Source organism: Schistocerca americana, chromosome 5 (genome assembly GCF_021461395.2).
Source record: "Schistocerca americana isolate TAMUIC-IGC-003095 chromosome 5, iqSchAmer2.1, whole genome shotgun sequence".
Taxonomy (NCBI): Eukaryota; Metazoa; Arthropoda; class Insecta; order Orthoptera; family Acrididae; genus Schistocerca; species Schistocerca americana.
The window spans coordinates 510326057-510351899 of record NC_060123.1 but is presented as its reverse complement, the minus strand read 5'-3'; the positions used below and the strand labels follow the sequence as shown (position 1 = coordinate 510351899).

The 25843-nt window shown below is 38.7% G+C and overlaps 1 protein-coding gene across 2 annotated transcripts in view; it reads right to left on the bottom strand.

The window, feature by feature from the left end:
• Positions 1-25843, bottom strand: part of LOC124616191 (angiogenic factor with G patch and FHA domains 1) — a 274594-nt gene that overhangs the window by 179870 nt on the left and 68881 nt on the right. For both annotated transcript variants that reach the window (XM_047144489.1, XM_047144488.1), the window contains exons 7-8: positions 18307-18499; positions 12160-12259 (exon numbers count right to left, since the gene is read on the bottom strand). In XM_047144489.1, the coding sequence (XP_047000445.1) occupies positions 12160-12259; positions 18307-18499 (293 nt within the window). The remainder of the gene's footprint in view (positions 1-12159; positions 12260-18306; positions 18500-25843) is intronic.

The window sequence follows — 25843 nt, the reverse complement described above, 5'->3', positions numbered from 1 at the left end:
TGGGACGAGCTGGCCGTATCCAACAAACCCCCGTCCGGACCCCCACAGTGATGCCCTTTGGCAACAGCCTCAAGCTGTGTGACCGAAGCCAACACTGCCTGAAGCTGGGAGCGAAGGGATGCCAACTCAGCCCGCATCCGAACACAGCAGTCGCCGTCCCTATCCATGCTAAATACTGTTGTGTAAAGAATGTCTGAACTAATCTACAGAGAGCACAAACAATTCGACACAACATTTAAACAGTAATTAAAATACAATATTGCCTAGTAAACGAATTAATAATGCTACTTGCGCACTGCTGACATTACATGGCATATGAGAGAGGTGAAGTCATGGTGGCCTTCCACAATTGACATGGCGACCACATTAGGGAGTCGGTCATACCTCTTTCATGCGATTCCTTTTCTGTTGCATTTTCTTTATTTGGTGACATCACTTTAAATCCTTTATCAGAAAAGCATGGAACATCTTCTGTGAACCCTTTATCAAATGTGTCATATTCAGATTCACATTGTTGCATAGGGCCAAAATATTCAGTACATACAACTGTGTCATTTCACCATGACACTGTGCCCCATTCTTTAACCATCCTTCTGCTCTAAGCAGACTTGCTGCTATTTGTCGCCCAATGTTTTCTCCAGTTTGGCCTGAAATTTGTCCCAGCTATTGAGCTCCAATTCGTTGTTCTCGAACCACTGCTGGGCTGCGCTATATAACTGAAAGTACATTTCCCTAACAGATCATGACATCCCACCTTTCATATGTGATGACTCTGTCTAATCCTTTCAAGCATTTCACAGGGTCTTGACAAGTGTCTCAAGAAAAATGAGTTATTGCTGGTTTGGAATCTGTTGGTCTCCTGAATGAATGCATCTTTGGAATGATGTACTATTGGTATTCTGGTTCTTGTCCATGTAAGCGATGGCTTTTATGTTGTCTGACTTGAACCACAGTGATGCAGATGCTTTGAAGTAACACGTGTCACCATCAAATAATGTCATGTCATAATCAACTGAGTCCAAATCCGAGAGCAGGGTCATCGATGAAGTACAACACTTAGTGCTTCAACCATGTGTAGTACAGACACAAATGTAAGCCAGAAAGGAACTGAACTCCTTGATGGAGTGTGCTGCAATTTATACAAATGGATAAAAATCCAGAAAATGCAAGTTTCAACTACCTTCCAGAAATCATAAACATTAAATAACAAATATTTGCCTGTGATTGGGTTTGAAATGGCAACCTGCAGCACACTAAACAGTGGCACTAACTACTACTGCACAATGCACGTATCACAGTTCTCCACATTATTAGCAAACACTCAGTCTAATATGTCATGGTTGCAAAATACTGACAAAATACTTAGAGAAGAATTTACAGATGACAGCCTCAGGTAAACTCTGTCTGGATTCTGCACAAATGTAGGTGCAGTGTCGATGGTTTGTATGTTGGACACACATAGCATGCCACCCACCTTTCTGCAGAAGACACAACATTTAAATGGGCTGCCAGCAGGACATTAGCAAACCACAGTATCTACACGGCTCTCTGGACAAATATCGGAACAGCACATCAAAAATTTTGTATCTCTTTTCAAGTTTGCTTAGTTGTCCACATCTTATTCATTATGATCCACAGAAACTGATAGTATTAGCAGTTGATGCGTCATCACATAGAATAGAGCAATTTTACCTCGCAAGGTTGGAAACACTGAACACCACATATCATTAGCATCTAAGGCACTGACCTAGGCCCAAGACAAGTAACATCACCTGGAAAAGGAAACCTTAGCCTTCATGAAATTTGATTAACATTTTCATCTCAGAAAAAATTTTCTCGTGACTTACTATAAGCCAATGACTGCTGTTTTCATCCAACAAAAAATGTGTCTGATCATACAGCACATAAGCTGGAACATTGGCCATTTCTTCTTTCAAATTACCAACATGAAATTCCTTATATCCCTACAGACAGCACAGCATGCAAATACAGACACACTGTCTCGCTTACCTATGGGAACTAATACAGAATTCAAAGCGTCAAAAGTTTCTTGTCTTCAAATTGATCAACCTGCGTCACAATGATTGCAAGCTTTCCCCATTGATTACTGGTAGATCACACAAGCTACTGCACAAGATCAATTGCTACAATTGCTCAAGTGCTACGAGGGCATACTGAAAAGTAATGTCTCTGAATCTTTTATGCAAAAACTCTTAAAGCTTTCTGAATAAAACAAACATTATTAACATTCTACATCTTTATTCCTCATGTTTACACATTTATTTCTCAACGTGGTCAACCTGGTGACAAACAAATTTGTCCCAATGAGAGACCAGTTTGTTGCTACTGTTACTGCAGATTATTTGCCTCTGTTGATGGAGCTATCACCTCAACTCTGCTTGCACTACTTCATCACCATCAAGGTGAAGTCCTTGAAGATGTTCTTTTAAGTTTTGGAAACAAATGAAAATTGGATGGAGCCAAGTCAGGACTCTATGGAGGACAATCGATGACAGTTAACCCAAGGTGTCAAATTGTTGCAGATGCTGCAGCACTCGTGTGATCTACCATTGTTATGCTGAAGGAGAGGTTGCTCAGTGTGTGGACTAACTCTTTGAATTCAAAAATCCAATTATAGTATGCCATTTCTCAAGCACTGACAGTTAACATTACATATCATCATGTTACATGCTATAGTTTGCAGCCCTCTAGTGGCAGAGGGCTGTAAATGTGTAGACATAAAGAATAAAAATTTAGAACGTTAATAATGTTTGTTTCATTTAAAAGACTCTAAAGTTTTCACACCCCTGTAAATTCAGACAGGTTGGTCCTGTAATCAAAACCAAGTTTTAGATGCACTAGTGTGCTAATATTATGCACAACACAACAGCCTTTCCCTACAGAATGGTGTTATTTTATTGCATAATCCTAATGAACAAGTGTGAGTCTTGATTCCCACATCACTGCAGCAAACTGTTTTTTGACTTTTACATGAAGGGTATTGGGGAATCATCAAACCTAGCGGCTAGTGTGTGTTGCACATAAGCAGATTGAACAGATGACTGCCAGCTGCCATGCGTGCACAGACAACCAAGCACCCATATAACAAGAATTTTTTAGTTCGCCTCAACCTGATTCTGCTTAACACAATCATACTAATTTTGCTGGTCCTTTCTGGAACACATTATGGGTAATTATCACTGATGCAAACAATAAATAGTCATTTGTCCATGTGATTGCAGGCTTTCTCAGTATATTTCAATGATAAATGTCTTCTCAGATGATCAGCTGTCTTGTCACAACATTTCAATGAGTTTCATACCCATCAATCAGGACTCTACGGGTGTGAAAACTTCCATTTGTCATTTCAATGAATTTGACAAGTAGCACTAGCATTATCAGAGCACCCACTTCTGTCTTTTGTTTATAAAGTTTGTCTCAAACCATCATTTTGGACAATGGTCTCCAGTTTTATTCATTGGAATTTCAACAATTTTGTCAACAAAATGGGATTCAACGTGTTCAAACAGCTCCACTCTTCTCCTCAATTAAAAGATTAAGTCGAATGTTTCATTTGCTCTCTCAAGGGTCTGATGTCAAAACTTTGTGCTTCACACTAGATGGAAAATGATTTGTTATTGTTTCTCAGCACCTTTCATATTTTGCCTTTTCATGATACTTTGTACTGCGGTCACACACTTCGGACACTGTAGCGCCTACTGCATTGGCATCCCACTTTACGTCCAAACATCACGGAATTCCTACATCACCAGGAAAACTTACGTTGTCTGTGTTGTCAAAACAAAGACTTGCTGGTGGCCACAACACAACACACTACCAGGTGTCCACCAATGGCCACTAGGGACCGCTACTCATTCGTGGAGCCTGCAGAACAGCTTCACCAGAGATTGCAGCTAGCCTAGCAACTACTTAGCTACGCCAGGCATGTGATGGCAAATAGTTCCGGCAGATATATCTGCCAACGGGCTTTATAAGGTGGCGCACTACCGGCAAACGGCAGTTAAATGCACCGCTCACAAGGATACAGAGCTGCTGCTCAGGCAGCCACAGCCAGACACCTCTTCTAGCTGGCCGATCTCTTGGTATAGTCGACAAGCCTATTGACAATGCAGAACTGTTTGTGTTCGCTCCCCGTGAAGAGATGGGTCTTCTTTTATTATTATTATTATTATTATTATTATTTATTTCCCTTCTCAGATGTTATGTCTGCTTAAAAATGGAAAGTGACGTGGACCTTGATCAAGTGTGACTTCCTTTTAACTGTACAGTATATGTTACATTACATTTAGGAACTTTCGGGTAATTGAACTTGCATCAATAATTACGGATTTCTGTAGTTGTATATACACGTTTGGATGTAGCTGTATTGCATTGATGTACTGGTGGATATTGTGTGGTATGACTCCTGTAGTTGATAGTATAATTGGTATAATGTCAACTTTATCCTGATGCCCCATGTCCTTGACTTCCTCAGCCAGTTGGATGTATTTTTCAATTTTTTCTCCTGTTTTCTTCTGTATATTTGTTGTATTGGGTATGGATATTTCGATTAGTTGTGTTAATTTCTTCTTTTTATTGGTGAGCATGATGTCAGGTTTGTTATGTGGTGGTGTTTTATCTGTTATAATAGTTCTGTTCCAGTATAATTTGTATTCATCATTCTCCAGTACATTTTGTGGTGCATACTTGTATGTAAGAACGTGTTGTTTTATTAGTTTATGTTGTATGGCAAGTTGTTGATGTATTATTTTTGCTATATTGTCATGTCTTCTGGTGTATTCTGTATTTGCTAGTATTGTACATCCACTTGTGATGTGATCTACTGTTTCTATTTGTTGTTTGCAAAGTCTGCATTTATCTGTTGTGGTATTTGGATCTTTAATAATATGCTTGCTGTAATATATGGTGTTTATTGTTTGATCCTGTATTGCAATCATGAATCCTTCAGTCTCACTGTATATATTGCCTTTTCTTAGCCATGTGCTGGATGCATCTTGATGGATGTGTGGATGTGTTAGATGATACGGGTGCTTGCCATGTAGTGTTTTCTTTTTCCAATTTACTTTCTTTGTATCTGTTGATGTTATGTGATCTAACGGGTTGTAGAAGTGGTTATGAAATTGCAATGGTGTAGCCGATGTATTTATATGAGTGATTGCTTTGTGTATTTTGCTAGTTTCTGCTCGTTCTATAAAGAATTTTCTTAAAATGTCTACCTGTCCATAATGTAGGTTTTTTATGTCGATAAATCCCTTTCCTCCTTAATGTGAATCTTTCTATTGCTGAATGTATGTGATGTATTCTATATTTGTGGCATTGTGATCATGTAAGTGTATTGAGTGCTTCTAGCTGTGTGTTGCTCCATTTCACTACTCCAAATGAATAGGTCAATATTGGTATAGTAAGTATTTATAGCTTTTGTCTTGTTTCTTGCTGTCAATTCTGTTTTCAGTATTTTTGTTAGTCTTTGTCTATATTTTTCTTTTAGTTCTTCTTTAATATTTGTATCATCTATTCCTATTTTTTGCCTGTATCCTAGATATTTATAGGCATCTGTTTTTTCCATCGCTTCTATGCAGTCGCTGTGGTTATCCAATAAGTCATCTTCTTGTTTAGTGTGTTTTCCCTTGACTATGCTATTTTTCTTACATTTGTCTGTGCCGAAAGCCATATTTATATCATTGCTGAATACTTCTGTTATCTTTAGTAATTGGTTGAGTTGTTGATTTGTTGCTGCCAGTAGTTTTAGATCATCCATGTATAGCAAATGTGTGATTTTGTGTTGGTATGTTCCAGTAATATTATATCAATAATTTGTATTATTTAGCATGTTGGATAGTGGGTTCAGAGCAAGGCAGGACCAGAAAGGACTTAATGAGTCTCCTTGGTATATTCCACACTTAATCTGTATTGGCTGTGATGTGATACTATTTGAATTTGTTTGGATATTGAGTGTGGTTTTCCAATTTTTCATTACTATGTTTAGGAACTGTATCAGTTTAGGATCTACTTTGTATATTTCCAATATTTGTAGTAACCATGAGTGGGTACACTATCAAAAGCTTTTTGGTAATCAATGAATGCGTAGTGTAGCAACCTTTGTTTAGTTTTAGCTTGATATGTCACCTCTGCATCTATTATCAGTTGCTCTTTACATCCTTGTGCTCCTTTGCAGCAGCCTTTTTGTTCTTCATTTATAATTTTGTTCTGTGTTGTATGTGTCATTAATTTCTGTGTAATGACTGAAGTTAATATTTTGTATACTGTTGGTAGGCATGTTATGGGGCGATATTTTGCTGGGCTTGCTGTGTCTGCTTGATCTTTAGGTTTCAGGTACGTTATTCCTTGTGTAAGTGTATCAGGGACCGTGTATGGGTCTGCAATGTAACTGTTAAATAGATTAGTTAGATGTGAATGCGTCGAGGTGAACTTCTTTAGCCATAAATTTGCTATTTTATCTTTTCCTGGGACTTTCCAATTGTGCGTAGAATTAATTGCTCAGGTGACTTCATGTTGCAAAATTATCACTTCAGGCATTTGTGGTAACATCTTGTATGTGTCTGTTTCTGCTTGTATCCACCATGCATGTCTGTTATGTTGTACCGGGTTTTACCATATGTTGCTCCAGAAGTGTTCCATGTCTGTTACGTTTGGTGGATTGTCTATTTTAATGTGTGTGTTATCTACTGTCTGGTAAAATTTCTTTTGGTTTGTGTTGAATGTTTGGTTTTGTTTCCTTCTATTTTCACTTTTCTTGTATCTTCTAAGTCGTTTGGCCAATGCTTGTAATTTCTGCTTCTTTTCATCTAATTCCTTTATCACTTCTTGTTGTGAGATTTTACCTAACCTTTTTCGTTTTTGGTCTGATATCTCATTTCTTATAAATTGTGTTAGCTGTCCGATGTCTTTTCTCAGTTTTTCTATCCTGATCTGTAGACTGTGTTGCCATGCAGGTTTTGTGGGTTCCTTCTGTGTGTTGGTTGGTTCTGATCTCTGCCTTGTGTGTATATTTAGTGTAGTGAGTGCTGCTATACAGGGTGTTACAAAAAGGTACGGCCAAACTTTCAGGAAACATTCCTCACACACAAATAAAGAAAAGATGTTATGTCGACATGTGTCCGGAAATGCTTAATTTCCATGTTAGAGCTCATTTTAGTTTTGCAAGTATGTACTGTACTTCCTCGATTCACTGCCAGTTGGCCCAACTGGAGGAAGGTAATGTTGACTTCAGTGCTTGTGTTGACATGCGACTCATTGCTCTACAGTACTAGCATCAAGCACATCAGTACGTAGCATCAACAGGTTAGTGTTCATCACGAACGTGGTTTTGCAGTCAGTGCAATGTTTACAAATGCAGAGTTGGCAGATGCCCATTTGATGTATGGATTAGCACGGGGCAATAGCGGTGGCGCAGTACGCTTGTATCGAGACATATTTCCAGAACGAAGGTGTCCCAACAGGAAGACGTTCGAAGCAATTGATCGGCATCTTAGGGAGCACGGAACATTCCAGCCTATGACTCGCGATTGGGGAAGACCTAGAACGACGAGGACACCTGCAATGGACCAGGCAATTCTTCATGCAGTTGACGATAACCCTACTGTCAGCGTCAGAGAAGTTGTTGCTGTACAAGGTAACGTTGACCACGTCACTGTATGGAGAGTGCTACGGGAGAACCAGTTGTTTCCGTACCATGTACAGTGTGTGCAGGCACTATCAGCAGCTGATTGGCCTCCATGGGTACACTTCCGCGAATGGTTCATCCAAAAATGTGTCAATCCTCATTTCAGTGCAAATGTTCTCTTTACGGATGAGGCTTCATTCCAACGTGATCAAACTGTAAATTTTCACAATCAACATGTGTGGGCTGACGAGAATCCGCACGCAGTTGTGCAATCACGCCATCAACACAGATTTTCTGTGAACGTTTGGGCAGACATTGTTGGTGATGTCTTGATTGGGCCCCATGTTCTTCCACCCACACTCAATGGAGCACGTTATCACGATTTCATATGGGATACTCTACCTGTGCTGCTAGAACATGTGTCTTTACGACACAACATGTGGTTCATGCATGATGGAGCTCCTGCACATTTCAGTCGAAGTGTTCGTACGCTTCTCAACAACAGATTCGGTGACCGATGGATAGGCAGAGGCGGACCAATTCTATGGCCTCCACGCTCTCCTGACCTCAACCCTCTTGACTTTCATTTATGGGGGCATTTGAAAGCTCTTGTCTACGCAACCCTGGTACCAAATGTAGAGACTCTTCATGCTCGTATTGTGGACGGCTGTGATACAATATGCCATTCTCCAGGGCTGCATCAGCGCATCAGGGATTCCATGCGACGGTGGGTGGATGCACGTATCCTCACTAACGGAGGACATTTTGAACATTTCCTATAACAAAGTGTTTGAAGTCACGCTGGTACGTTCTGTTGCTGTGTGTTTCCATTCCATGATTAATGTGATTTGAAGAGAAGTAATAAAATGAGATCTAACATGGAAAGTAAGCGTTTCCGGACACATGACCACATAACATATTTTCTTTCTTTGTGTGTGAGGAATGTTTCCTGAAAGTTTGGCCGTACCTTTTTGTAACACCCTGTAGAAACCAGTAGTTGTAACTCTTCCATAGTTGCATTTTCATTTATTTTGTTGTGTATGATTGTGTTGATAGTTGTTATTGTTGTTTCGACTTGTGGGTTATTTGGGGGACTATGCAAGAGTGGTCTTATGTCTGTATTTGTGTCTTTGTATTCTATATATGTCAGCTGAAATTTTTCTTCTATATCTAACATGTGTGTCACTTCTGGCTGTCTTAAGATTTCGTTTTCCTCTGATTGTTAAATTGATGAGTGTTGTTCTTTGTTTGTTTGCTCTGGGATGTTTGAGTCCATTACTGTATTTTCTTCTTCTTCTGATTGCACGTTATTTTGTTCCAGTATTTGTTGTACTTGTTGTTTGATGTTTTCTAATTCTGACTGGGGTATCCTGTTATTTTTGATTATTACATGGATCTGATCAGCTAGTCGTTGTTCTGTTAAAAATTTTAATTCTGGGTATCTGGTAATAAATGTTGTGTATACTTGTGATCTGTATCCAGTTGTGTTGGTTCCTAAGTTTGTTGCTTAATGAGGTGTCGGTTAACTTCATCTGACCATCTCATCCTCTGTCTTTGTTTTCCTTCTCGGGTGTTTGCAGGAAGCATATCCTGCAATACACCTCTATTTGGATTTAAATCATTTTCCGTGTGGCTTTATTATTATTATTATTATTATTATTATTATTATTATTTGTTATTTTGTGTTTATGTCAATCCGCAATTGGGATCGAGTCAGTTGTTTTTTTGTATAGTGTATTATTGTTTTGTTTTGGTGAGTCCAATAAATTGTTTTCAGACTTGTGTTTTCCACATTTCTATTCTGCTAACACAGATATTTCACTTTGCTTGCAGGATTGTTACACAGTATTTTATTTATTTATTTATTTATTTTATTTATCCATCCGTTGACAATAAATATTGTATGGATGTTGTCAAGGGTACATGTAAGCCATTTCAAAGAAATGGGACACAAACAATATACACGTAAAAGAGTACAAAACAAAATAATACAATGAAGTTAATAATAATACAATGAAATTAATATAGCCTATATACATCCCTGCTTGTTATTTTAAATGCACAATCTGTTTTTCATAAGGCTTTAGTTTTGTCCTCCCTAAACGGCAAGTCCTTATATACACAACACTGCTTAAGTATATATTTATATCACACAACAGCTGTCCTTTAAGTATGTAAATGTAATGAATGATTAGGTACAGATAGAGTATTTTCCATTTTGCCTTTATAAATATCATCAGAAAAAATTTATTGACCTACATAGTCATTTACAGAATAAAAACATTGTTCTACAAGAAATTTTTTAAATTCTGTTTTAAATTTGTTATCATCTTCTAACTGCCTGATGTTGACTGGCAGTGCGTTGTACAGTTTTGCACCGATATGGCTCACATACCTTTGTGTATTCGTTCTTTTTGTTCACTGAGTATGGAGTGCTGGGCTATTACGGGTATTGTAGTTATGAAAGTCGGCATTTGTCTGAAAATCTGCAATGTGGGTCCTGACATACAATACACATTTGTATATGTATAATGATGGTATAGTAAGTATTCTAAGCTTTTTGCATATGGGTCATCATCACCACACCCTGCTGCATTTATTCCATGCTCAGTGCCCTTCTTCAGCTGCCAATTTCACAACAAAGTTCCGCGTGGTGGACATTTTCTATCATGTGCATAACAAGCCTCACAACTGGGAATCCAGCTTCACCACTCAGATAACTAGCCAAGCTCATTATAATGTTCATGGTAAAACAGACACCCTATCAACAGCATCAAAAGCAACTTTTTTTTCATGATTATTGTGATTCGGCCATCGATTTCCATTGTTCAGAAACGTTGCCTGCAATCCCAACTGCTGCCCCTGAGCAGCCTTTGCCAGTGCCTGACATTTGGTCACATGGGTCAACAGGCGACTTTTACATGGAGGCCAACTGCTGTCCACCTAAGCAGCCACTGCCACAGGCCCTATATCTGTATCATTCTCAGAGACAACAGTCATGGACATTGAGCCTGCATCAGCAGCACAGCCTTCAGTATCCTCAACACTGCCAATGCTACACTGTCCGGCAGCACCACCACTGCACCAACCTATGCAACTGGATGGATGTCCCACCTCTGGTTTTTTGACAGATGTTCCCAGTGGTTCGCGATGTAAATGTCGAGATGCAGGTTGGATAGTACCATTTGTCATCATTCCACACTGTACTGCTTCTACTGCACTATTGTTCAACCTACCCTACAGCATCACCTGCATCCATGCTAAGTGCCAGTAGTGCACATTTTTGAGGGGGAGGGGGGAAAGGAATGTGGTATCAACAGTGTCCATATTGACTGCACCACATGCTGCCCTACCTCCATAGAAGATGCAACATTTAAACAGGTCACCAGCAGGTGCCACCACTAGCTGTGCTATCTACAGCACCCACTGTCTCCACCACCAGAGAACACCATCTTTGCTTCCACTCACTGCAGTCAATTGTATTTGTCTGCACATCTTCTTGAGATGCCACTCACCAAGTTCCACGCTCTGATGTTGGTGCAATGGCACTACTATGCACCTTGCACAATGTTATTAATGTTTAAAAGACACTGCAATGATAAATGTATCAGAGACACTGCTGGAATGAAATCACAGTGATCAAAGTTACGCATGTAATTCATTATTCTGCACATGTTGATGTTGTGTTTTGGAGTGGTCATAGTCAGCCAAGCTAACTCATACCAACGGATGACACAACAGCAGGAACATGTGATGTGATACTTACCCTATGTTTTATCTTAGAAGAAAAACAAACCTATATATATAGTATATGTGAATTAAGTGAAAGCTTTTGACAAGGTTGACTGAAATACATTCTTTGAAATTCTGAAGGTAGCAGGGATCAACTACAGGGAGGGAAAGTTCATTTCCAACTTGAAAAGAAACCAGACTGCGTAAGTGTCAAAGACCATGAAAGGGAAGCAGTAACTGAGACGAGAGAGAGAGATGATTGTAGCAAATCACTGATGTCAATCAATCAGTACATTGAGCAAGCAGCAGAGGAAACCAAGGAAAAATCTGGAAAGAATATTAAAGTCCAGAGAGAAGAAACAAAAACTTTCAGTTCTGCCAATGACACTACTTGGTCAATGTCTCCTTGTGTTACTTGAAATACCCCCTCCCCATCAATTTATGACAGGTACCTCTTGCACTTACAACAGCTCCATGCATTGACTCCATGAATCACCAGTGGAGACATTAATGATCTGAAGATGGTCTATGGACAACTGAAACCAGTTAACCACACCATAAACATAAACAAGATTTGTCATCTGGACTGACTGTTCATTACAATACAAGATCACTGACATTAAAATTATGAGCTGCTGTTTTTTGTTCGACAATATTTGTTCCTCATCCATGCATTGTTTTCCAGAAAGTACTTCACAAACTTATATACATGGAGAAACCCAAGTGGCAATAACACTTTATTAACATTGCATGCTCCACATTGAAGGGAACAGCATACTCACCGGTTCCGTGCTTCCAGCCTTCTCTTTTCCCAGAGGTTCTCCTTCACTCCAACCCATTTTTGATAATAGCTTGAAGCCCTTATTATCTGATTTAATTGGCCTGTAAAAGTAAAACAAGCAATGGAGAGGAAACTAAAAATATAATTTTATACTGACATATATTTCTGAGAAAAATGTTATAGTCACTGACCACAGCGATAATGAATGCCACCTGGTGGCAATGAAGGCACAAGAAGCATTAAGGAAAGTTTATATGTGGACCAGAGATGAATGGGGAATCACTCTAGCAATTGTACATGCTGCAAATAGGGAACCCTCTGAAATCACCCTTTTGGAACAGTGGAGATGGTCTGCTGTTCTGGTGACAGTGTGATCTGCATATAAGGAAACTGGCTGAAGAATGGTGAAACCAAGAAGATGTGACAAGTTGTTGGACTTCTACACCTCATCAGAGAACATGCCAGGTCAGAGGTTTGCCCACTCTATAAAACAGGATATGTGGCACTGGTAGCAGATCTAAAAACAAAGTACAATTCTGGTGTGGGCACAAGTATTTCAGAGCACATTGTTCTGGTGTTGTATGATCAGATGAATCACGTCCTATAATAGCAGACTCATATGCCATCATCCAGACAAACAGCTATTTGAAACATGCACTACACCACAATCAGAGGCCAGTGTGTCCACTATTGTTTTATTCAGGACATTCACTGAGCTTCCACAGGGTCTGTTGTAGTCACTGAAGGCACCACAGTAGCTGTGGACAAAGTGAACATTACTGCAGACCACCTGCACCCCTTCACATTTGATGTCTTCCCCGACAGCAATAGCATCTTCCAGCAGTGTAACTGTCCACGTCACAAGATCAGAATCACGCTACAGTGGTTTTCAGAGAATACTGTAAACCCACTTTGATGTTGTCTGATCTGAACCTGATGGGATATATTCAAGGCTCAGGTGAATATCTTGAATAGCACAATACTGGACACAATGGCCTCTGATCGTGGTGTAGTGCACGTTTCAAACAGCTGTTTGTCGGCATGATGACATACGAATCTGCTATTATAAGACATGACTCACCTGCATTATTGGGCACCAGCTTCGCATCTACAAAGCACCAGCCCATGACTTAGAGGGACTGTGTAACTTGTGTACCTTGTGCACATGCCTTCGGGCATCTACTAAGGATTTGTTGAATACACACAGAATTGTTGCTGCATTGTATTTCAAAGTTGCATTACCATGCTATTAAGCAGGTGGACATAATGTTTTGGCTCATGAATGTATATTCATTCATGTAGCCAAAATGACAGTAGAAGTATTATGAGTCATCAATTTATTTCATGTTTGCTAAAATAACCAGTAAGAAGCTGTATAATACCTCTCTGTTTATATGCTATATTAGCAGATGAACAAAATAAACAATTCTTCTTAATAGTGTTTTGAGGGTATCTCCTTTGCCTATATGAGGTCAGAGCATCATCATCATCATCATCATCATCATCATCATCATAATCATAATCACAATCATCAGTAACAACGGGCAATGTGCCAATACTGACAGCAGTGTATAATGGTATGCATGGATACATGGCAAGGACATTGGTCATTCATTCATTCATTGTCTTCTTTATATGCCATCATAAAGGAGAGCCTTTAGTGATGTGAAATTAGTCACGTTATTAAAAAGCAGAAGCATCCACTGTAAGCTACTTCTAAAAGATATACCAATGACTAATTACAACTTAACACTAACATACTCTCCTTGATAATTATGAGAACTGGAATGTGCCCACTCTATAAGAAGACTATCAGCAAGGTGGCAGATGGGAGTAGTTGAATCAATTGAATAAAAACGCAATGACTGGTATCAAATGCTTTCCTGAACAACTTTAACTAGCAAACAAGGAAGTGTTTAATGCATCTAAAATATCAGTAAATCATACAATTTCAAACAAAGTCACATACAACACTATGGAAACTGTTAATGCAGCATGTCACTTCTGTTTTTGCAGATATAAATGCACTCCTAACACTGGCAGCATAAAAAAGTTATCAATAACAGTCTAAGTGACTTGATTTCTATCAGTTCAGTTACACCCATGAGCAACTTCATCAACAGTTTTCTTACAGTGCACATACAGTGATTCTAGTTTATTCATATTGTATTGCATGTTTTCTTAAGTTGTCCATCTACCTCCCATTGGGCTATCATCTAGATCTTTCCCTAACTCTAGAAGTCCAGCAAAGAACTCCATCAGTTCATCTACCATCCATTCACCTGGCTACATGTCACACTCACCTCCACTTCATTTTTAATGCAGTCATAATTACAACTATCCACTGACCCATTTGTATGTTTTCCTGTCTCTTCTAATAACTCCCAATACTCATCTTCCAAACTGTTCACTGTACGATTCTCAGTTTTTAAAAATTTTTGTTGTACAAGTCCATAGCTCATACTCATAATTCAAAACTGATTAATATGATTAATGGAAAATCTCATATAAAGGGTGAAACAAATACTAACAAAGAGATAGAGGGGCTGGCCAGTACTTACCTCAGCTCAGTACAGCCGATAGATACACAAAACAGAATATAAAATTTACATTCCCAGTTTTCAGAACTTTGTTCCTTCATCAGGGAGGAGAGAGGGGAAAAAAGGGAAGAAGGGCAAGTGGATTCAGTTACTCACAAGCCAGGTTATGAAGCAACAGGGAAAGGTAAACAGGGAGGGTAGCAAGGATGGAGGCATGGTTGTCAGAGGGAAGCCAACCATGCCTCAATCCTTGCTACCCTCCCTGTTTACCTTTCCCTGCTGCTTCATAACCTGGGTTGTGCGTAACTGAATTCACTTTCCCTTCTTCCCTTTTTTCCCTTCTCTCCTCCCTGATGAAGGAACAAAGTTCCGAAAGCTAGGAATGTAAATTTTCTGTTCTGTTTTGTGTATCTATCGGCTGTACTGAGCTGAGGTAAGTACTGACCAGCCCCTCTATCTCTTTGTTAAAACTGATAAATACACATACTCACTGTAAACTCTCATTTCATACATACTGCAAAAATATGTTTAGTGAACTCTATCTAACTTACCAAAAACAGTATTGATATTTAAAACAATTGTCATTTATTCTTCAGCATAAAGATGATAAACATATTTTTATATTTAAAAACAAAGATGATGTGGCTTACCATACGAAAGCGCTGGCAGGTCGATAGAAACACAGACAGACACATACATACACACAAAATTCAAGTTTTCGTAACAAACTGTTGCCTCATCAGGAAAGAGGGAAGGAGAGGGAAAGACGAAAGGAAGTGGGTTTTAAGGGAGAGGGTAAGGAGTCATTCCAATCCTGGGAGCGGAAAGACATACCTTCGGGGGAAAAAAGGACGGGTATACACTCGCACACACACACATATCCATCCACACATATACAGACACAAGCAGACATATTTAAGCAGTCTTTAAATATGTCTGCTTGTGTCTGTATATGTTTGGATGGATATGTGTGTGTGTGTGTGTGTGTGTGTGTGTGTGTGTGTGTGTGTGCGAGTGTATACCCGTCCTTTTTTCCCCCTAAGGTAAGTCTTTCCGCTCCCGGGATTGGAATGACTCCTTACCCTCTCCCTTAAAACCCACTTCCTTTCGTCTTTCCCTCTCCTTCCCTCTTTCCTGATGAGGCAACAGTTTGTTGCGAAAGCTTGAATTTTGTGTGTATGTATGTGTCTGTTTGTGTTTCTATCGACCCGCCAGCGCTTTCGTATGGTAAGTCACATCATCTTTGTTTTTAAATATATTTTTCTCGCGTGGAATGTTTCCCTCTATTATATAAACATATTTTTACTATTTTATGCCGTTTGCAGTTTACACACCCATTGTTCTTCGCTACTAACATTTTAATGAGAATTTTTTTTTACATAATTATACTTCTTTATTATTTTACATAGGGCCCTCTCTTGTTAAACTCACGACATCCCCATCACTCCCTCTCCCTGCTTCCCTTCCCCTCTCCCAATCATCCTACTCTGTTCCCTTTCCCTTTTCCTCCTTCCCACTCCCCTACCTCCACAAGATACCAATTTAAAACATTAATTGCAGTTGCAAATCACAGTATTCTGTTACATGGTTCTGACACAGACAAAATGGATTTCTGACACAACTGCTTAGGTAAATTCTAAATTTAAGTGCAATTCTTTCCTACTTACTGTAAAATATTAGATGGTAGGTATTTAATTTTACTTTGATTTATATCTCAAGATGATCCAGACAGACCAAAACATGTGATGTAATTAAAAATGTGCAACTGAAACTGAACTATTAAAATGGCAATTGTTTTAAATTACAAAAAATACTTTAAGCTATTTTTATTCTTCTGGTTACATATTTTCCTGTTCATACAGTCATTACTTCAGTTCCTTAAACTCACCAACTAGTCATATGACTTCATTGTTAACCTGAACAATTTTCCTTTGATATGTTGGTTATAAATTATTTAAGTCTTGTTGTAACTGACATTCAAGTCTGTTCAAAAATTTGCTCTTAATTTATACACTTGTTGCTGAAGTTTTTCTGCCCCAAAGGCAAACAGTACAATATAACCGGAAAAATGCAGGTGGTACAAATATGTTCCATGAACATACATATTCAGTGTTTTCTCACTTTATGTATTAGAAAATTACTCTAGAAATGGTGATAAGAGTTCTCGTGATATGAAATCTCCTTGCCTCCAGTTTGTCACTAAGTTGTTTAGATCTAATGGAAATTGCAGCAATGTATACATTCTTCAGTATACTAACACAGGTTCATAGAAAGAAGGAATGGAAGAATGCTGTTTAACATCCCGTCAGCATCAAGATCATTTGAGATGGAACACAAGCTGGGCTTGTTTCAAAGATGGGGATGGAAATCGGCCGTGCCCTTTCAAATTAACCATCCTGGCATTTGCCTGGAGTGATTTAGGGAAATAATGGAAAACTTAAATCTGCATGGCCAGATAGAGATTTGAACCAGTGGCCTCCTAAATATGAGTCCGGTGTTCTAACCACTGCACCACCTCATTTGGTAACATAAGTTGAATAAATGCCTTGTTTCTCAAGGGCTGATATTAGAGAGTTTTTGAAACTGAGACATAAACTATAAATCCCAGGTATGTAGTGTAACTCATACTCATAGCTCTATTCTATAATTTTTATAACTTGCTAATGACCCTCCATTCTGTAATCATTTATAAAGCCTGCTTATTTCTTAGCTGATTTATATTTAATGATTTTTGTTTAGCTGGCTAGTGATAACTTAAATCAGTATCTTGCATAACACAATGAAGTCTGTGGTTTTCTTATGTTTTGTCTGTACTCTTTCTTATGAAGTATAATAATTAAAGCATTATTTCACTTTTGGAAACTAGTCTTCTTCAACAGACATTCTATAAATTATATTGCAAGTTCCTTATGAATTACTTTGCCTTCAATGGTTATTACTGAAACACTATCATCTCCAGGCATTTTTCCTTTTTCCAAACTCCATATGGTTTTATGTACCTAACCCACCAGTGGTGGGGGTAAGGTTGGGGTGGGGGCAAGGACAGGGCACAGGTATTGGTAGGAGTAGGGGTATAGGGTTTGGAAGTACACACATGGGGCAAGGGATCAGGAGTATGAATAGTATACTGACATTCATTTTTAGTTTTACAGTAACCAAGTAAAATTTTAATTAGAACACCTTATCATTACACCAATTTTCCTGTCAATGTATCATAATGTGCAGGATACTACACAGTTGGAAGGATAGAACAGTTCTAGCTCAGGAAGATTAGGAGGGATGTTATTTCTCATTTTTGGGAATGCAGAGTCATGCAGAGGATGTGGTGCAGCTATTCCAGTCGAAGGTTGACTGTATAATAAACGTTAAGTTTTTTGTGGGTGACTAACAGATAAGCAGGGGAATCAGGGGTGTGAAATGATATCCCAAAGAGATGAAGATAATTTTCTAGGAAGGTGGATTGATGACTACATTAATGACAATTATTTCCAGTTAATTAAAAGAAATTTTGGAAATTTGCCATAAATTCTAGTTCCATTCAAAGAAACGCTTAACTAATTAACAAAAACTACTTAAGATATTAGGAAGACCTGCATTAATTTACTCACTCATCCAAAGAGGCAGTATATGTCTTTTCATTTTCATTCTGAGATCCAACAGTGCAGCGCCTTAGTTCAGCTCTATCTTGGTATCTGGTATCGTCATTGCCTCTTGGATCAGGAATTCGGGGGCATAATTTTCGTTGAAGTTGTTTGAGCCCACTTTTGTAAGAGATACTTCTTTTTGTCAGCTTCTCCTCATCTGAATAATTATGAAAACAATCCGTGACAGATAACAAGAAAACAAATGTTTCTTCTCATGAATATAAATCAATACACAAAACATATTAGGCACTGAGAATTGTAAGGGCCTACAGCACACTGTCATTGCAGCATGTATGCACGCTCCCGACATCTGTATGAAACAATTTTATCTAGATCTATAAGCTCACATTATTCATATGAACTTTCATGAAAAGTTGCCTTACCAATTTCTTGGATATTCATTTCCTTAGGGGCTACAAATCACAAATTGTAAGTCTGTTACTCTGTCATAATTGTGTATATGATGTGTTTAGTATCTGTTCTTCATAAAAAATTTTTGAATTAGCATTAAATATAATCTTAAATATTAATTAATATTTCATAACATGAAGTGGGTACACAATCTTTCATAGTAAATAAAGAATGTTGAGACTAGGATAAAACAATTTAGACCTATGACACAATTTAGACCTATGACATTGGTGGTTTTTCTACAAATTTGATTTTCACAAAAATCTATTTTTCTCAAGACTTTTTGTCTGTGCTTTGGGCCTTATGGTTCTCAGTGTCTCATACCATTAGCTACTGTCACAGAAGCAGAAATTAATTACAAGTTTTGGAGAGTAATTCTATCATTTCTTCTTGTTCATTTTCATACAATGAAACATTGCAATGTTCCTTGTGAGTATTTCTTTATAAAGGACAGAAAATAATCTCAAAACATCCCAACTACTCAAGTAAATAGAAAATACATCAGACATAATTCTACCATTATGATGAACAGAATTCAAGTTACGAGGGTAATCCCAAAAGTAAGGTCTCCTATTTTTTTATAAGTACATAGACCTGTCTATTTATACAATGGTTTACATCAGTTTACAGCTTGAACATTTAGCTGAATCGCTTTCCGGCCAAATGTTCTTTTCACCTAGGGAACAGGTGATAGTGACTGGGAGCCAAGTCTGGACTATAGGGTGGCTGGGTGATTATGTTCCACTGGAACTGTTGCAGGAGAGCAACAGTTTGCCGAGCGATGTGTGGGCGAGTGTTGTCACAGAGAATGTGTTCACCCTTGCTGAACATTCCTCTTCTCTGGTTCTTAATTGCCCGTTTGAGTTTTTTCAGAGTCTCACAGTACCTACCAGCAGCAACTGTGGTCCCAGCGATTCAGCTCCAATGATGAGGTGAAAGAAGAGGTTCATAACTTTCTGAACAGGATGGCGGTGATCTGGTATGACATGGGCATACAAAAACTGCCACAGCGTCTACAAAAATGTATCAACATAAATGGTGATTGTGTCGAAAAATAGCTAAATGTTCAAGCTGTAAACTGATGTAAACCATTGTAGAAATAAACAGGTCTGTGTACTTACAAAAAAATAGGTGACCTTACTTTTGGGATTGCAATCATACCTCTCTTTTATTTATTTATTTATTTATTTATTTATTTTAGACAATGCATTTTAACCATCGGCTGTTTTATTTAACCTATATATCATATAGCAGTTTCGATCATAGACCATCATCACTACATACATACAAAGCAATACAAATTATCAGTATTTCGAGGACTGGTTATGACGGTTGTTCGGTTTCCCTCTGACAACTTTGATTGTGTATAAGCTTAAAAGGAAAATGAGATGTTTTTAACTGGCCTGCTTTGCCTTATGTCTGGTGATGATAGTCTATGGCTGAAACCAGTAGATGATACACAGGTCAAATAAAACAGCTGATGATTAAAATGCATTTTACAAAGAACTTAAGAGCTGTTGGTTCTCTCCTGATGAAGCCATTACATCTCATTTATCAGCTTGCCCTTGCCACATTTTAGGCCTGTTAACTAAATTTAAAACTGCAAAATTTAGTGTTCACGCAACGGGTATCGAGAAATCAATCAAAACCAATTGAATTATTATTTTTGTATACACTGGACATTAGCTCACTTCTCTGCTTCACCATGTGATCTATTCACTTCCCTCATCTGTTGTTCTATATCTTCTGTTTTTATCAACAAAAGAATTTGCAGCAGTATTAGGATACCACTCAGCAAAGTTGTACATTAAGAAAGTATATGTTATACCACACAGTAGAAAGGGGGAATTTTTTTTTTATTAAGTTCACGCTAGCACAGCCACAAGCAATACCTGGTAAAGGTGGTGACCCAGGTATGCAGCAGAAAGAAACACTCAACACTGTAAGTCGGTCACATACATGACCACACGTTGCTATATCAGCACCAATGGTCAGGCACAAATTACATACTCAGCAAAACATCCACTGGAAGACAGAAAGAGAAACAGAAAGAGAAAGACAGAGGGAGGGAGGGAGAGAGAAATTTGGTAGCTCTTGTTACATGAAACAAAAAGCTTTAACTCGGACATGATAATACCTTTCAGAGACTTGACAGCGCATTAACAGCTTCTAACAAATTGTTAAGCAAACACAGTGGAACGAGGACTGCTGATCACTAGTAAAGAAGTGCACCACATTCGGTCACATTGAACAGAGCCTCGCAAAATTACCTCCCACACATACCTATAAATACCACAGTTTTCCAGTTCTGAATTTAGTTGGTCATTAGGATTGATGGCATTCGTACCGAAGCACTCCATTCAACAATTATTATGGTGTAGTGACATCCATGTGTTAGATGTTCCAGCACTTCTCATGAACATGCTGCTTGTCATTCACGACATGACCACATCCAAGTAACCACAACCTGCCACTCATGAGATTTCGCATTGGCACCCACCTACCACATTGCTAATGGGAAGACTGATGGCTCTCCAACACCAGTATACCTCATGGTGCTTGTCGCACTAACACTGTCATCACTGCTGCGTGAGAGTGCCGCCCAGTCCCTCTGTTCCTGATCATCACTGCAGGCACTTCCTGTTGCCAGGGCCTATCTGTCAGAGGAGCCAGGATTGGCTGCCTGCATGACTTCTGGTAGGGCAGTATATCCTGATGGATCATTGCATGTCATCATCATCTTCCATAGTGGGGTTGGGAATGCTCTAACAGTGTGAGGCACACATTCATGTTACAGCTTCACCTACAGACTGCTTGACAGCAGCCCACAATACTTTGGCTAAATTGCTCGTGTAGTGGCCTTAGTGACCAGACAGCTGAGCCAACAATGGGAGTCAGTAGAATTTCACTGTGCCACTTGCACAAGACACCAGCCAGGTTGACGAGAAGACACAAGTCCGTAAATCTGAATGAATAAATGTTGACTTGCTCACTATGTTTCATTAGTGCCGAAAGACACTCTGCAGATTCCACAACACCATCCTCACAATGTAGAAACATTTCTGCTTGGCACCCCTACAATTTTGCATGAGAAGTGACATCAATAGGACACTGACATCATGACAGATGAACTAGGAGAGGATGTTGCAGCATCAGCAACACCCATTTGATGTCCCAAATGGTTTCCATATGCCTCAGCTCTGATCACATCACAATGAAACCAAAGAACATTTTCTACTACCATTTTTAGTCTGTTCTTATGTCAAGGATTGGACATAGAGATTTTTATGCAATGAGGAAAGTGATTTTCATCAGACCTGAAGAAGCTGTAGATATGTCACAATTTAGCGAGAACTGTAGGTAAAGTTTGGTACCCATGAGATGTAAGAGCTGTAATTTAACTGCACATAATGTACCTGCAGTATAACTGTACCAGAACTTGCAGCACTCATAGTCATTACAGTCATGCAGCACACAATTGTACCAAGTGTCGCTGGGCAATGATCAGACATAAGGATTAATTAAGATTATCTGTATGACTTTTGGGTGTGACTATGTCTGTTGAGTTTTGCTGTTGCTTTTAAAAGAGGGAGTGTTCTGTTTGTAGTAGTTTTGTAAGTGTAAAAGTAGTGATACATTGCACAAAGATGCCAGAAACACAATTAGCTAATATGAATGATACTGTCGCTCTGACAGAGCACGTATCAAAATTGTTAGAGGATAATACTCAGCTGAAGTTGAATCATGACGAGTTAAGTAGGCACACAGAAGCTTTGCAAGCTTCACAATAGTCACACTTTGGTTCACATGAGGTTAAGGAAGTAGTGAGCGAACCCTCCTCTTCAGTAGATCCTTCACAAGCTAACATAATAATACCTCCTCGGGTAAAACAGAGGATGTAACAATATACGTAAATAATGTTTTATATACATACAAACTAAGTAATTGGTCAGATGAAACAAGTCTGTGGATGGCCAATCTATGTCTAACAGGTGAGGCTAAAATATATGTAATGTATCACAAGTGCGCACATTCGAACAGTTAGTGGAGGGTTTACAGCAGAATTACCATAAACAGAACAGTGTTAGATCTTTAAGAGAGAAGTTGAGGGGATTAGTGCAGAAAGCCAATGAAACTGTTGAAACCTTAGAATTCAAAAAGTGAACACCTAGACATATGAGTTGACACAAAATCCAGAAGAGGATCAAGTCATGCTCAGAGAAGAAGAAAATAGGGCTCTAGACATCTTTCTACAGGGCATTCCAGTGGAATTTTCATGCTGGGTTCAAATGGAAAATCTGGATGACCTAGCTGCAGCACTTTGCATTGCCATGCACTTGCACGAAAGCAACATTGTTACAAAAGTACTCAATGCTCAAAAAAATCTTTGCTTCTGACAAAGGATGTTACCAATGTGGGAAAGGACATTTGATGGCACAATGTTGCCAGCCACAGTGTTATAGTTGTGAATGCTTTGGCTGCAAGGTACAGTAATGTAGATACAAGAAACAAGTTAAATGAAACAAACAGAAGCTGGTGTTGTACACAAATCAGAATGTTTTGTCCATCAGGAAACATTCTCAGTAAACTATAATGCTGAAAAAACATGTGCAGATATGGATAGCTGCTTCATGAGCTTATTACAAGAGAGGGAACATAAATTTCTGGTAGACACTAGTGCACATGTGTCAGTCATTAGTCTGGATCTCGTAGGTAGGAGGCGGCTAAACACTCCAAGATAGAGATTATGTGGAGTAGGAACTAATGATGTGGAGTCACCAAGGACAACACAGCTCAGCTTTATTAAGACAGAAACTAAAGGATTTCATGAGCACATGGAACTGTTGCCAACAGAGACGGATATTCAGTGAGTCTCGGACTTGACTTCCTGGATAGGCATCATACCAAAACTATTCTTTACCAGCGCACAGTTGGACTTAGCATGAACTTATTTCTAATGGGTGCACCAGGTGCAAATGTTTCAATGTCACAAGGTACACCAATTACTGAGGTGTCACCAAATGAACTGCCAACGTGTGTATCAAAGATAGTTTCACATGTCAAAGTAACAGCAGGTGCAGGAAAGTTGACGTGGGTAACTATAAATGACAACTTACTACAATGAGAATTGTGTGTGATTCAGTAACTGCAGAACAATAAAGCATTAGATGAAAGGCATTGTTTTATATGCAGAAGCATAGCATGTATAAGCAACATAAATGGCAAATTAATGGTCCCAGTGAGTCTGGATGATTTTGGGATGGACAATGCAAGTCTCCCGAAGAGATTAATAGTAGCAACTTCAGAGATATTCAAAAAGGATGAGGATAATATTGATAAATCAACAGATGATCACAGCCTCAAGCAAACCATTAATGCATCTGTATTATGTGCCAAGGTTCATCACTTGAAAGACAGTGGACAGGACGTCATGTAAAGACAATTGTTAGAATACTCAAGACTTGTTTGACTCAGGCAGTCCATTGCCAGTAACACCCATCACCCAACATCACATTCCAACAGACAATAATGCTCGAATCTACAAGAAGCCATATAGAACAGCAAAGCACTTGCAACTACTACTTAATGAATTTGTACATCAACAGATAACTGAATGCATTATCGAACATAGCAATAGCCCAAGTCAACCAATATTGCCACTGTATCAAAAAAGTCATGCAATGGAATGAAGAAGTACAGATTCTGTTGTGACTACAGTTTCCCAAATGCATGCACCAAAACAGATCTACATCCAGTCCTGAACGTCTTGAAAACATTAGACAACTTGCAGCAATGCAAATATTTTTCGACAATGGACCTTAGAAGTGCTTATCACCAATTTGAAGTGTGTCCAGAAGACAGGCCTAAAACAGCATTCACAGCACTCTCAGGTCATTATGAATACTGCAGGATGCCATTTGGATAAAAAAATGTTCCTTCCACTTTTCAACATTTGTTAGACAGAGTACTTCGTGGGTTGAAACCGAAGATGATATAACAACTTTTTCCAGAAATGTAAGGATAATATTAAGTGCTTGAATGAAGTATTTCGTAGACTTGAGGAAGCACATCTTACACTTAGCACAGAAAAGTGTCATTTTGCTCAAACAAAAGTTAATAATGTCAAACATATTAACAGGCAAGAGTGAGTAATGACAGATCCTCATCTCACGTCAGCTATGTGTGATTTTGCAACAGCACAAACAACACAAACAGTTGCAATCATTTCTTGGCTTATACAACTATTACTATAAATCTGTAAAGAGATTTGCTGAAATTACACAACCACTAACTCAGTTACTTTGAAAGGGAGTTAAGCTTCAATGGACAACAGTGTGCTGGGAGGTGGTTCAGAAATATAAGAAAAAGCTGAGATCAGATCCTGTGTTATCATTCCCTGATTTCAAGAAGGAATACATACTTTCCTGCTATTCAAGTAACAGTGCTTTAGTCAGTGTTGCAATGGCAAGGAATACACGGTGACTTATCATCTAGACACTTGAAAACACCTCAGTGAAATTACTCTACAAATGAAAGAGATGTTAGCAGCAATATGGGGAATTTCTTATTTTTGTTGTTATTTGCATGGTCAGAAATTTAAAGTGATAAAAGCTCATGCATCCTCAAAGTGGCTGTTAGGCTTAAAAGACCCTTCAAGTCAGTTAACAAGGTGAGCAGTCAAACTGAGTCAGTTTGATTATGAAGTGGTTCACAAGCGAGCAGTAAAGCATTTGAACACAGACACCCTAAGTATAAAAGTAGTTGTATTACAGGAACAAGGTAAGAGTCAAGCAGATTGGAAAAAGACACAGGCAGCTGACAGTGAATATCAACTGTTTAAAAGGTAACCTCAGTTTGTGACACATGAGGGTTTATTGTGCAGGTCCACACATCGTGGTTCCCACAATGCTCAGAACCGAGGTATTACAAGAAGTGCATGACCATGTATTATCAGGTCATGAGGGTAGGAAGACAACTGATGAACAATTTGTAGAAAGGTTTTGATGGAAAATGCGTTGTAGTGATGTGGAGCAGTATGTCAAAAACTGCATCCCATGTGTGCAGAGGGCAGATTTAAGTCATCAAAAAA